The sequence below is a fragment of the Oryctolagus cuniculus genome, chromosome 1 (assembly GCF_051225735.1).
Source record: "Oryctolagus cuniculus isolate XC-2025 breed Fujian yellow rabbit chromosome 1, ASM5122573v1, whole genome shotgun sequence".
Classification (NCBI taxonomy): Eukaryota; Metazoa; Chordata; class Mammalia; order Lagomorpha; family Leporidae; genus Oryctolagus; species Oryctolagus cuniculus.
Window position 1 is genome coordinate 61912199 of NC_142867.1, and position 15029 is coordinate 61927227.

The window sequence follows — 15029 nt, forward strand, 5'->3', positions numbered from 1 at the left end:
CATTTTTTATTTTCCATTAATCATGCAACAGTCTTAAAATCATATTAAAGTGTTTTGCATCTTCAATCTGATTGTGCCAAAGCCAAATACATTGACTAAATGGGGAGTATCACTCTGAATAGAGTTTTATGTATTTTTCTTTGAAAGGAGGAACCTGACGGGTTACTTCTATAAAACCAGAAGAGTAATTGAAATGGTTTATATGGAATAGGAAAATATATGTGTGGTCTATATAGAAAGTCCACAAAGTATTAAAATATGTAATGCTTTAGTAATTGCTGGACAGTAGATTTTCTTACATGAATTTCTATAGCCACACACATCTGTAGGCTCAGGCCAAAATAATAAACAAATAAAGATTAAAACAACTAGAAAGTTTGTAAACCTAAATTCCTTTTGATGACAATATGGAATGAAGTGAAGCCAAGGAAATGATGGATGTCCTAAAATGACTGCTGATAAATTTAAAAGATTCTTGTGAAGGTGGCACAAGCTTTTAAGCACGGAGCCTAAAGAAACTGCAAAACACTGTCTGTACTTCTAGATAATGAAGTGCTTTCAAGTTTTCAGATGATCTAATCATAAAATTAAAATTGTTAGCCCCAGCCCTTCCATTATAAGTAATAAGGTATTAATTATATTGACTTCATTCCATATAGTGTGGTCTGTAAAATCGTGGGATAAGAATTAAGAAATATAAAATATCAGCCAGCGCCGCGGCTCAATAGGCTAATCCTCCACCTGCGGCACTGGCACACCAGGTTCTAGTCCTGGTCAGGGGCCAGATTCTGTCCTGGTTGCCCCTCTTCCAGTCCAGCTCTCTGCTATGGCCCGGGAGTGTAGTGGAGGATGGCCCAGGTCCTTGGGCCCTGCACCCGCCTGGGAGACCGGGAGAAGCACCTGGCTCCTGGCTTTGGATCAGCGCGATGTGCTGGCCACAGCACGCTGGCCGCGGCGGCCATTGGAGGGCGAACCAATGGCAAAAAGGAAGACCTTTCTCTCTCTCTCTCTCACTGTCCACTCTGCCCGTCCAAAAAATTAAAAAAGAAATATAAAATATCATATAATGCAGGCTCTCCTATTTGCCTCATTATGAGCAATGTGATAATATCACTTAGCTCAGTGAATTATTGAGAAATATAAATAAGATTATATATGAAATTCTTGGCACAAGGTATGGAAAAGAGTAAGCACTCAAAGTTGGATAGCTAATGCATGTCTGAGCCTGTGGAGAACTGTGAAGACAGACACACATACTGCCTTCTTGAGGAAATGTAAAACATAATGAAGAATGAGGAAACTGATCAAACACTTCATCAGTACACAGATCTTCTGGAGCTCATGAGATCTGGAAGCCTAGATATTTCTGTAGTTAGAACAAATGGTCATTCTTAACAATAGCAAAATTATGTCTCCATGCTGTGCAGACCTTAATAGAGTCAGTAAGTTCTGTTAATTTGAGTAATTCGGCAACTTCTGAGAAATAATCCTCATTTATGTAGATGGACAGGGAAAGCTTGAACAGGAACACTATTTTTTTAAAAGAGGTTATATTAACAATTTATTTAAAATTGCTAGGGCAGGCATTTTGTGCAACTTAGTTTTCTATGATAATCAGAACAGAAAATGTTCATTCCTGATCTCTGAATGGAAGAGAGGAATAGAATAGGAGGGTTTCTTAAATAGTGATATTGAAAAGTATAAGAAACAAGAAACAAAAAAACAAATTATTAATGTGCTTGATACAGGGCAGATTGGATTTAGAGGGCTGAGGTATGAGCTATAGTTACTGTGGTAGTAAGACCAGAGTTCTGAACCCATAATAGGGTGATCCTATTTTTTACCTTTTTGCCTAATCGTTCACATCATTCAGTTCATCTGGCTCAAACTAACTCTCCCCCGCCACAAACTACAGACTAGCTCTTCTTTTAAAATTTTAATAAACCAAAAAATACTAGATTTCCTTTTAGTAATTACTGCAAAGTGTTTGTTAAGAATTTTCCCCATAAAATTGAAAAATAGTACTTAATTACCTCTCTTCTATATCTAAACGGCATGATTCTAATGAATTGCTGATATTACCGAACAAAAACAAAATGAAACATTTGGGAATGGAGAAAAAAGATAGCCATGAATAAAGAAAGATTATTACTGAGAGAATCAGGATTAAGGTATCTGACCTGCTATTCCTTTCACTTCTTCCTATAATATGTATAATTAATTGTAAGCCCTGATCATATTCATGTTTCCAAACACGGAGAAGAAACTCACCCATCTATACAGGTAGCCAGCTGACATGCAAGGGCAATGGATGGAATGGCTCTTTGATGCCCGATTTTGGATTTGGAATGGTATTAATAGCCAAGTTTCTCTCATCATCAGCCATTAGCAGTTTCTTTTCCTAGCCATTCTTGGGATCTAAACTAATCCCAGAGCAATGCTGTAGACCTGGTCCCTGGAGAAGTCAATATACTTCTGAGACTCATTCATGCTTTGTAGGAGGAAGATGCTCATTGCTTGAAGGCACATATCCAGAAAGCCTGCAGTTGTTATTCCTGAGAAAATATTTCCAAGGACAGAGAACCAGGAAATGGCAAATCAAATCATGATAAATCTGAAATCATTTAGAGAATGGAAAAGAAAATCTGATTAATAGAGAATTTGCAAATCAGAAAGACAAAAATGGTCATTTGGTCACACTACATTGTACCCCTTACCAACCATATTTATCAAATGTTGTAGCGGTTCTTTGTGCTACTATGCTATCAGAGTAACTTACAGGCTATCTCAATATGATGTGTTTCATAGAATCTTGGAGAATATTTCGAATATTATATTGTTAACAAAGTTATCATAATATACTTATTTGCCAGCAGGTGCCTTTAAATATATCCAATGTTGGATTAGTTGCCTTTTATTCTTTACTACAGGATGCAGGACTTAGTGTATTGGTTCTTAAAATACATTATACAATGTGAAATTCATTACATTTAGTGGTTTAATTAGACATGAACTAATCCCCTAACTCCAACTATCAAGTGATCACTCTTTTTAAAATGTATTTATATATATGAAAGGAGAGAGGAAGAAAGAGAAAGCAATCTCCCATCCTCTAGTTCACTCTCCAAGTGTTTGCAATGTTGTGATTGAGCTAGGCTGAAGCAAAGACCTGTCCAACGACATTCTTCTCAGATTAGAAAAAAACAATGCTGAAATTCATATGAACATGCAAGAGACCCCAAATACCTAAGGAATCTAATAAAAAAAAATCTGGAGATATCTCAATACCAGATTTCAAGACATAATAGAGGGCAGTTTCAATCAAAAGAGTCTGGTACTGGCACAAAAACAGATGGAAAGACCAGTGAGACAAAATAGAAACTCCAGAAGTCCACTCATTTACAACCAACATATCTTTGACAAAGGAGCTGAAATCAATCCCTGGAGAAAGGGCAGCCTCTTCAACAAATTGTGCTAGGAAAACTGGATCTCCACATGCGGAACTATGAAGCAAGACCTCTATCTTACACCTTACACAAAAATAATCACTCAAAATGGATAAAAGACATAAAACTATGACCCAATACCATCAAATTACCAGAGAACATCCAGAAACCCCTGCAAGACATTGACATAGCTAAAGACTTCTTCGAAAAGACCCCAGAAACACTCAGCAAAGTGAAGAGGTAACTGACAGAAAGGCAGAAAATATTTGCAAACTATGCAACTGATAAAGCATTAATATCCAGAATATATGAAGACATCAAGAAACTCAACAACAACAAAACAAACAATCCAGTTAAGAAATGCACATAAAACTTGAACAAACATTTCTCAAGGGGAAATCCAAATAGCCAACAGACACATGAAAAAATATTCAAGATCACTAGCCATCAGGAAAATGTAACACAAAACCACAATGAAGTTTACCTCACCCCACTTAGAATGGCTTTCGTACAAATTAACAAACAACAAATGCTGGCAAGGATGCAGGGAGAAAAGGTACCCTAATCCAGTGTTAGGGGGAGTGTAATCTGGTACAGTCACTATGGGAGACAGTATGGAGATACCTCAGAAACCTGAATATAGGCCTACCATATGACCCAGCCATCCCACTCCTGGGAATTTACCCCAAAGAATTGAAATAAAACCAGCACTGCGGCTCACTAGGCTAATCCTCTGCCTGCAGTGCTGGTACTCCGGTTTCTAGTCCCAGTTGGGGCATCGGTTCTGTCCCGATTGCTCCTCTTCCAGGCCAGCTCTCTGCTGTGGACTGGGAAGGCAATGGAGGATGGCCCAAGTCCTTGGGCCCTGTACCCACATGGGACACCAGGAGAAGCACCTGGCTCCTCGCTTTGGATCAGCGCAGCGCGCAGGCAGTAGCAGCCATTTGTGGGGTTTGCCAAAGGAAGGAAGACCTTCTTCTCTGTCTCTCTCACTGTCTAACTCTGCCTGTCAAAAAAAGAAAGAAAGAAAGAAAGAAAGAAAGAAAGAAAGAAAGAAAGAAAGAAAGAAATGAAATCAGTATATGAAAGAGCCATCTGTACTCCATGTATATTACAGATTAATTCATGATATCTAAGATATGGAAGCAACCCAGATATCCATCAATTGAAGACTGGATAAAGAAATTATGGTATAGGTACACCATGGAATGCTACACAGTGGTGAAAAAAAAATGAAATCCTGTCATTTGCAAAGAAATGGATGTAACTTGAAACCATTATACTTAGTGAAATAAGCCAGTCCCCAAAAGACAAATACCATATGGTCTCCCTGATCTGTGGTAACTAATAGGTACCTAAAAGTAATCTATGGAAGTGAAATTGACACTTTGCCATGTGATAACTTTGAATAGCCTCTGTCTTAATTGTTGAGGAATACTTTTTAATTTTTATGCTATTTGTTGAGTTCTTTACTTATAAACCATATATGTATAAAGTTAGTAAAAAATAAAAATGGGAATGGGAGAGGGAAGAGGATGAAAGGTGTGAGTGTGGGTGGGAGATAAGGCAGGATGAGAAGAATCACCATGTTCCTTAATTTGTATATACGAAATGCATGAAGTTTATATACCTTATATAAAAAGTTTCTAGGTACAAAAATAATATTTTGTTTTCTAACACAAAACATACCAAAATCTGTGGCATTCTTTAAAAATAGGTGGAAAAAAACACCTCAAAGATTTGCGTTATAGTTAGTTTCACAGAATTTTTTAATATCAGCCATCTTTAGGAACCCTAATAATCATATTGAATACACTTTTGAATAAATGAGAATACCCTAGTGTTTGATTTGGGAGACTTAGATTATTAAACATATTAGGAAAATAAGGAAAATAATAACCACAGAGAATATAATTTATATATGATTCTTTGATGGAAATTATTGTTTACTAGATTAGGAGTAGTAAGCACGTGGAATCTGCACTTAGAGACAGAAGTATTGATCAAAAGTTTAACAATAATTGGGAAGTTCTTAATACTGCAAACATTCTTTTTCATTTTTTTTTCTTTTCTTTTTCATTTTACAGACGGAGTTAGATAGTGAGAGAGAGAGACAGAAAGAAAGGTCATCCTTCCATTGGTTCACTCCCCAAATGGCCGCTACAGCGGGCACGCTGCGCCAATCTGAAGCCAGGAGCCAGGTGCTTCCTCCTGGTCTCCCATGCGGGTGCAGGGCCCAAGCACTTGGACCATCCTCCACTGCCCTCCCAGGCCAGAGCAGAGAGCTGGACTGGAAGAGGAGCAACCGGGACTAGAACTAGATTTTCCACATTGCTTTGCTAGGATACGAGGAGAATGTGTTACTTTAAGGATTTTTTATCAGCCTGGCAATTGCAGGCAGAATTCAAAGAACCAGCTTCAGGCAAAATACTCTGGAGGTTCTGAAACTAAAGCAGACTTGTAAACAGAGAATATTCTCTACTGCAACTACTTCTTAATGAGATTAGCAGCTGGTAATAGAAATACAATGCTTCTAATTTGCAAGAAACTCACCAAGGGAGAACTTAACATATGGATAGCCTTTATTGTTGTGTTTTCACAGATTTACCAGTGTGGATGCCCATTTGACTACTTTAATGACAAAGATAAGAAAGAAGGCAGGAGTATGTTTCCTTGTAGTCAGAATCACCATGCTTAACTTTAACTGCACTACATTCATCAATCACACTACCTTCATCTTAATGGGTGTACCTGATCTAGTACACCTGTTCATTGGGATATCCATCCCTTTCTGCTCAATATATATTTTGTACCCAAGAAAACAGTCATCCTTTTCATCATCAAAACTCTGTACAAGGGGCCAGTGCTGGCATAATGGATAAAGCCACCACCTGTGACTCTAGCTTCTCATTTGGGCATCTGGCTGCTGCACTTCTGACCTGCTGATGGCCAAATGTTTGAGCCATTGCCACCAGTGTGGGAGACCCTGTTGAAGCTCCTGGTTCCTGACTTTGGCCTGGCCCAACCCTGGCAGCCATCTGGGGAGTAAGCCAGTGGATGGAAGTTCTCTCTATCTCTCTCTGTCTCTCCCTCTTTGTAACCATGGCCCTTAAATAAATACATAAATTTAAAAGAAGAAAGAAAGAAACTCCAGTAACCTAGTACCATATGCATATCCACCAGCCCCCAAAGATTTTTCCTGCCCTCTTTATTCATATATTTATTTTGTGGTAGAACAACATACACTCTACCTTCTTAGCAAATTTTAAGAGTTTAATACAGTACAGTTAGCTTTATACACTCTGTTATATAATAGATCTCCAAAACTTGCTTATTTTACATCACTCACCCATTTCGCCTCAACTCCTCACCTGAACCACCACTGTACATTCTAGTTCTGTGTGTTTGGCTGTTTTAGATTCTGTATGTTAAGTGAGATTATATAAGGGTATTTCATGAAGTTCACAGAAAAAAAAAAAATTAAACGATACGTTCATTTTGAGGCTGGCGCCGTGGCTCACTAGGTTAATCCTCCACCTGCAGCGCCAGCATCCCATATGGAAGCCGGGTTCTAGTCCTAGTCCGGTTGCTCCTCTTCCAGTCCAGCTCTCTGCTGTGGCCCAAGAAGGTAGTGGGGGATGGCTCAAGTGCTTGGGCGCCTGCACCCACATGGAGGCCAGGAAGAAGCACCTGGCTCCTGGCTTCAGGTCGGCGTAGCTTCGGCCATATCGGCCATATCAGCCATTTGGGGGGTGAACTAATGGAAGGAAGACCTTTCTCTCTGTCTCTCTCTCTCTCACTGCTTAACTCTATCTGCCAAATTAAAATATTTTTATATATATAAGATATATTCATTTTGTTTGTAACTTTCTGAAATCCATGCATAGATTTTTTCATAATGTATATTTTTCCACGAACTGTTTGAAGATGTCTCATACATTATTCTACTTTCTATGGCTGGCTTAAGGCACCTAGCAGGATTGTCCTCTAGGTGTATATGGGTTGTCACAAATGGCAGGATTTCCTTCTTTTCAAAGGCTGAACAAGATTTCATTTTCTGTATATGCCACAGTTTCTTGTTCCGGTTGTCTATCAGTGAATATGTGATGGATGTTTAGATTATTTCCATATCTTTGTTATTATTAATAATGATTCAATGAACACAAAAATATGGATACTTCTTGGAAATCTTGATTTCAAATATTCTGCATTACTATATCAAACAATAAGGGTTATTTTGAGGAGCATTCATTGAAAACAGCTGTATTTCATAACAGCTGTATCATTTTATATTCCCTCACAACAATGTGTTCTCTTTTCTTCAGTGTACTTGCTCACATTTATTTTTTTAATAATAGCTATCCAAATAGTTGTGAAGTGGTATCTCATTATGGCTTGAATTTGCACTTACCTCATGGTTAGTATCATTGAGTAGCTTTTCATATACCTATTCACCAATTATGTCTATGTTAGAGAAATACCCATTTCATAACCTTGCCCATTTTTTATGAGTTCTTAATAAAATTTGATTATTGTGTGTGTGTGTGTGTGTGTTATACTGGGCAATTAGTGTGCTTAAATTCAGAGCACAGTTGTATCTCTCCTATTTTGGTGATTCTAGGGCGTGCTTTGAGTCTGCCCTATATTTGTGTAACTCAGTTTGGTATTTTGAGCTCTCAATGCTCTTGCAGTGCTTTGTTGGTTCTGTCCTATGCATGCTCAGCTTAAGAGTAAGTTCCTGGGGCTGGATCTATGGCACAGTGGGTTAAAGCCCAGCCCTGTAGCACCAACATTCTGTATGGGCACTGGTTCGAGTCCCGGCTGCTCCACTTCCAATCCAATTCTCTGCTGTGGCCTGGGAAGCCAGTGGAAGATGGCCCAAGTACTTGGGCCCCTGCACCCTCGTGGGAGACCTGGAAGAAGCTCCTGGCTCCAGATCAGTGAAGCTCTGGCCGTTGTGGCCATCTGCGGAGTGAATCAGTGGATACAAGACCTCTCTCTGCCTCGCTCTCTGCTTCTTTGTAACTCTGCCATTCAAATAAATAAATACATCTTTTTTAAAAAAAGCGTAAGCTCCTGGCTTGTGCCAGTTCACTCAGAAAATTAAGGAACCCACTCATCCTATATTCTTCTCCTATCATCTAATTAGCTGGGACTGCTTCTCTCATCACCATAACCAGAAAATCAAGCTTTCTGTGGGAAATGCATAGCAGAGTATCAGCACTTCCATGTCTCAGTGCTGTCCTCAGGAAAGATGTCTCAGAAGAGAAAGGAGGAAGGAAGGGAAGAAAGAAGGGGTGCAGGAGGACAGGAAGGAGGCAGGAAAGGCAGTAAGCCAGAAAGGAAGGAAGTGGTGTATGAGGGGAGAGAATGAAAGAGAGAGAGAATAAAGGAGAAAAAGAGAAACACCACATCTCATATACATGTGAGTATACACAAATACAATCATAATCTTAAAATAGGATTCTTTTCATCTGGTTTATTTCAGTAAGTGCAATTAACTTGAGATTCATCCACATTGTGGTGTGCTATTCCATCAGTTTATACCTTTATAATACTGAATAATATGAAGATACATAAAAATTCATAGAAAATGGAACTAAAAGATACATTTATTTTAATACAAAAATATTTTGAAATACATAGTTTTTTGTTGTATATTTTGTCACAAATTTTTGAAGATCCTTCATACTATGTAGCAATGCCTGTATTTGTCTATCAAATAATCAATGACAGATATTTAGTTTGGTCTTGGATATTATGAATAAAGCAGCTGTAAACACACATGTATGAGACTTTGTGTGTACATAGGCCTTCGTTTCTTGTGGATAAATAAACCTAAGAATAAAACAGCTTATCATGAAGAAATAGAAAGTTAGGAAAGCAACATTCTCCTCTTCAAAACAGCTGCAGTGTTTCCACTTCCAGGAGCAATGTCAGAGCATCAGAAGCTCCACATCTTCAACACCTGCTTTGTGAATTTCCATGTTACAATACTATGTGTTCAATGGGGTGTGAATTCAAAGTTCTTAATTACTAATATAATTGAGCAGTTTTAGGTTTTTATATAATCCACGTTTATACATTTTTTGGTGAAGAGTTCATTATATTCATTGGCTGACTTCTATTGAATGGTTGCTTTTCATCAATTTTTAAAACTCAATTATAATCAGTACAAGTCCATCATCATATTTTTTGTGATATTTATTTAAAGGGAGAGAGAGAGGGAAAGATAAAATGCTAGCGTCCATCTGCAGATTCTGTCTCCAGATTTCACAGTGGCAGGAGGTAACATGTGTCAAAACTAGGAAACACAAACTCAATCTAGGTCTCCCAAGTGGGAGGCAGGAACAAAATTGTTTGAGGTGTCACTGCTCCTCCCAAGGGAAGTTGGAATCAGAAACTGGAACCAGGGATCAAACCCAAGTTCTCTCTTAAGTGCTAGGTCAAACAGCCACTCCTTTATTAACAGATATCTATGTTATTTTATTTGGTTATGTTTCTTTCAGTCTGAGATCACATTTTCATTATCTCAATAGTAATTCAGAAGAGAAGCTTCTCATCAATTTTTATGAACTCCAGTCCATTATTTAAAAAAAAAATCCAGTTATTGATATTCCATTACAGTTTCTCTTAGAACTTTTATAACTTTAGATTGTACAATTGGATATTGGTCCATTCTTAACTCATTTTTATAGGTTGTAAAGTATATAGCCAGCGCCGCGGCTCACCAGGCTAATCCTCCGACTTGCGGCACCAGCACACCGAGTTCTAGTCCCGGTCGGGGTGCTGGATTCTGTCACGGTTGCCCCTCTTCCAGGCCAGCTCTTTGCTGTGGCCCAGGAGTGCAGTGGAGGATGGCCCAAGTGCTTGGGCCCTGCACCCCATGGGAGACCAGGGGAAGCACCTGGCTCCTGCCTTCAGATCAGCCGCGGCGGCCATTAGAGGGTAAACCAATGGCAAAGGAAGACCTTTCTCTCTCTCTCTCTCTATCTCTCTCTCTCTCACTGTCCACTCTGCCTGTCAAAAAAAAAAAAAAAGTATACATTGCAGTACATATTTGTATAAATAATTATTTAGTTATCCTCAAACTATCCTTTCTACACTAAATTACTCTAGAAGCTTGTTGAAAATACAGTTGACCAGTATATCTCTCCATTTATGTGTATCTTCTTCAATTTTTCTCAGAAATAATTTTTCTTTTCCTTATGCAGTTCTTATAATTGTTTTTGGTAAAATGGATTCCTAAATACTTTATATTTTAAGTTGTTTTAGGTGCCATTTTAATTTCATTTTCTAATGTTTTTATAGTATATGGACAACTATGTCCTATAAGCTTGTTAAATCCACATCTTAGCTCTACTAGCTTTTAGTAGATTATGTAAGGTTTTCTACAGAGGAAATCAAAACATCTGTACTTAAAGTTTAATTCTCTGTTCCCAATATAAATAGTTTTTATTTCTTTTACTTCTCTTAATGCAGTGAATAATAATTGGAATAGAAGTTGCAAAACCCAGCAGCTTTGCATTTTTCCTGCATTCCAGAGAAAAATTTACTATTTCATCATTAAGCATGATTTAAGATTTCAATGTTTGATAGACATTTTTTCTCTGGTTTACGTAGCACTGCTTCTTTTCTAGGTTTCTGAAATTTTGTCAGGGATTAATAATGGATTCTGTTAAAAGTTTTCTATATCTAACAAAATGGCAATTGCTAAAATTTTGTTTGAATGCATGATGAAATATATTGATTTTCAAATGCAAAACTTGCCTTTTCACTTGTGAGATAAATACTACTTGGTCATGATATATGATCATACTATATAAGATTGAATTTAATTTTTGCCTTTTTTTAGTAATTTTTACAGCAAAGTTCATGAAGAATATGACATCTAATTTTATTTTCCTATAATGCCTTTCTCTGTTATTACTATCATTAGAGAGCTGGCAATAGAGAATGACTTTGACTCCTTCTGAAACATAAATTAGAGATAAATACCATGCAAATGGCAACAACTCTTTGAATGAAATAAATATCACCTACATGAATGTAATATTGGCAAACACATGGGTAGTTGAGGGACATGATTACAAATGCTGATTCATGGGCCGGCGCCGTGGCTCAATAGGCTAATCCTCCGCCTTGCAGCACCGGCACACCGGGTTCTAGTCCCGGTCAGGGCGCCAGATTCTGTCCGGTTGCCCCTCTTCCAGGCCAGCTCTCTGCTGTGCCCATGAGTGCAGTGGAGGATGGCCCAAGTCCTTGGGCCCTGCACCCCATGGGAGACCAGGAGAAGCACCTGGCTCCTGCATTCGGTTCAGCGTGGTGCACCAGCCACAGCGCACCAGCCGCGGCAGCCATTGGAGGGTGAACCAACGGCAAGGGAAGACCTTTCTCTCTGTCTCTCTCTCTCTCTCTCTCTCTCTCACTGTTCACTCTGCCTGTAAAAAAAAAATGTTGATTCATGAATCAAAGATAAAAAATGTGTGCCACTAGAATCATATTTTTTGTCAAACCTTTACTTAATATTTACTACTGAAATGAAAAACATTATTGGCTCACATAGTTGGGAATATGATTACACCTCTTGTACCTCAAATTCTCAATTTTCTACAATCCTCCATGAGAAAAATAAATAGCCATAATCTATTGAAAGGAAAAGTGAACATACTGTAATGGAACCTTTGAGTATGTGGTTCAGAGACCTTCATGTTGTCTGAAGTAATGCCTGGGTGGCCTTTTATCTATTTGGGACATGCTCAAGCTGACTTGCCCCAAATGGTAGAGTTAGAAACATACCAGGGGATTCCAATTCAATCCCATCAAGGTGGCATGCACCAATGCCATCTCACTAGTCCAAGTGATCAATTTCAGTTCACAATTGATCATAATGAAAGGACTAAGAGTCAAAGGGAGCACATAAACAAGTCTAGTACCTGCTAACACTAACAGATAGAATAAATAAAGGGGAGAGTGATCCAACATGGGAAGTGAGATACTCAGCAGACTCATAGAATGGTAGATGTCCTAAATAGCACTCTGGCCTCAGAATCAGCCCTAAAGGCATTCGGATCTGGCTGAAAAGCCCATGAGAGTATTTCAGGCATGGAAAGCCAAGACACTCTGGCAAAAGATCTCTGTGAGTGAGATCCCAGTGGAAAGAACAGGTCATCAAAGAAGGAGGTACCTTTCTCTGAAGGGAGGAGAGAACCTCCACTTTGACTATGAGCTTGTCTAAACAAGATAAGAGTCGGAGAACTCAGAGGGCTTCCATAGCCTTGGAAACTCATGACTGGAGCATAGGGAGATTACTGATGCCATAGACAAGAGTGTCAATTGGTAAAGTCAACAACAGGAGTCACTGTGCACTTACTCCTCATGTAGGATCTCTGTCCTTAATGTGCTGTGCATTGAGGCTTAATGCTATAACGAGTACTCAAACAATATATTTCACTTTGTGTTTCTATGGGGGTGCAAATTGTTGAAATCTTTACTTAATGCATACTAAACTGATCTTCTGTAAAAAAAAAAAAAAGAAATTATCAATTCCCAACTTGACTCTCACTGGGATTAAACGTGACAATAGGTCTGATCTGATTTCATCATCATTTAAAAAAATCATCTATTATTTTTCACTTTATGTTTCTGTGTGGGAGCAAACTGTTGAAATCCTTACTTAATGTATACTAAGCTGATCTTCTGTATATTAAGATAATCGAAAGTGAATCTTGATGTGAATGGAAGGGGAGAGGGAGTGGGAAAGGGGAGGGTTGTGGGTGGGAGGGATGGTATGGGGGGGAAGCCATTGTAATCCATGAGCCGTACTTTGGAAATTTATATTCATTAAATAAAAGTTAAAAAAAAAAGAGAGATGTATGAGTTAAAGAATGGCCTGAGAGAATTTATCAACTTTTGATGATATTTAGTTACTCTTTCTTTACAAATACTCTCATAACTCCTTCCCGGATTTGTTTGGTCCTGACCCCATAAATAACTGGATTTAAACAAGGAGGGACAACCACATAGAGATTGGCCAGGAGGATATGAATGTAGCGAGGTACATTTTTGCCAAACCTATGAGTCATGAAGGAGAAAAACGCTGGTGTGTAAAATGCTAAGATGACACACACATGTGAACCACATGTGCTAAGTGCTTTGAGTCTGGCATCCCTGGAAGGAAGGTGGAAAACAGCTTGTAAGATCTGGACATAAGAAAGGACAATAAGGATTAAGTCAAAGATCAGAGCAACGATGGTAAATAGACCATAGATGATGTTGACCCTTATGTTAGCACAGGCAAGACGAGCAATCCCCATATGTTCACAGTAGGTATGAGGGATAATGTAGTGTCCACAAAAGGGCAATCGTTTGAGAAGAGGGCAAAAGGGTATGACAAGGAGAACTGGCCTCCCCACGACAACAGACGCCATGATGGCTACTGCTTTGTTTGTAAGGATGGTGGTGTATCTCAGTGGGTAACAGATGGCAACAAAGCGGTCAATTGCCATGGCTAGGAGAACAACAGATTCCATACCAGTGTAAGTGTGTATAAAGAACATTTGGATCAGGCAACCTTCAAAACTTATCTCCCTAAGGTTGAACCAGAAGATGGCCAGCATCTTGGGAATGGTGGATGTGGAGAGACCTAGATCAATAAGAGAGAGAAGAGCAAGAAAATAGAACATCGGTTGATGAAGACTCTGCTCAGTCTTGATGACGCTCAGGATTGTGAAATTCCCCACAAGTGCTATCAGATAAACAACAAAGAAAGGGAAAGCAATCCAGATATGGAAAGCTTCCAGACCTGGGACACCAAGCAGGAGGAAGGCAGAAGGATATGAGGCCGTGTCATTGACAGAGAACATCCTGTTGAAGACTCTTAGAAGATCCTCTACTGTTTTCTTGAGAATTTCTGGAAAAAGATAAGGGAATATATGGTGGTTGGATATCATTATTATAATAACATGTCAATTAAAACATCAAAATCACAGTGGAAGGAAATTAGAAGACAATTAACCACCAAAGACACTGAAGTCAAAGACTAACTGATTTAAAATCCCATGAGGATTGTAGAAGTTTATAAACAATCTTTTTTGTGCATAGAGTGATATAATTATTTATAGTTATCTTTAGTCTTTCTTTTGTAAAATGCTCATCTATAAATATGAGGATCAACTGTAAATCCTTGTAGTAACCAAAACTTTTGGAATATTTTTAAATTACCTTGGTTACCGAATTGAGTAGACACATAAAAGGAAACTCCTAAAACCTTATTCTTTTAAAAAAGGGAAGAAAATAAAATTGGAAGAAAAAGATCTGGATATGGTGCTTAAGAAAATACCTACTTACAAGGCTGTTTGCCTTTCTTAGTTCCTGTTCTTTATTTCCTTTAATAAGAACATATTTATATCTATTTCTTTATATATATACATATATATGTATATATATATATATATATATATATATATCTCAGACTGCTATTATGCATTGGCTGATGAATCAGTATTCAGTATTTTTCCATTTTGTGGAAAAGTTGAGATCCTACATGCAAACTAATCATGCAAAACCATGAGATAATTGTAA

General features: G+C 38.3%; 1 protein-coding gene across 1 annotated transcript; it reads right to left on the reverse strand.

Moving 5' to 3' along the window:
* Positions 1–13372: 13372 nt before the first annotated feature.
* OLFR604 (olfactory receptor 604) lies at positions 13373–14311 on the reverse strand. Its single transcript, NM_001171443.1, is given in 1 exon segment — positions 13373–14311. A coding segment is annotated over 1 exon segment (939 nt).
* Between the last annotated feature and the right edge of the window lie 718 nt (positions 14312–15029).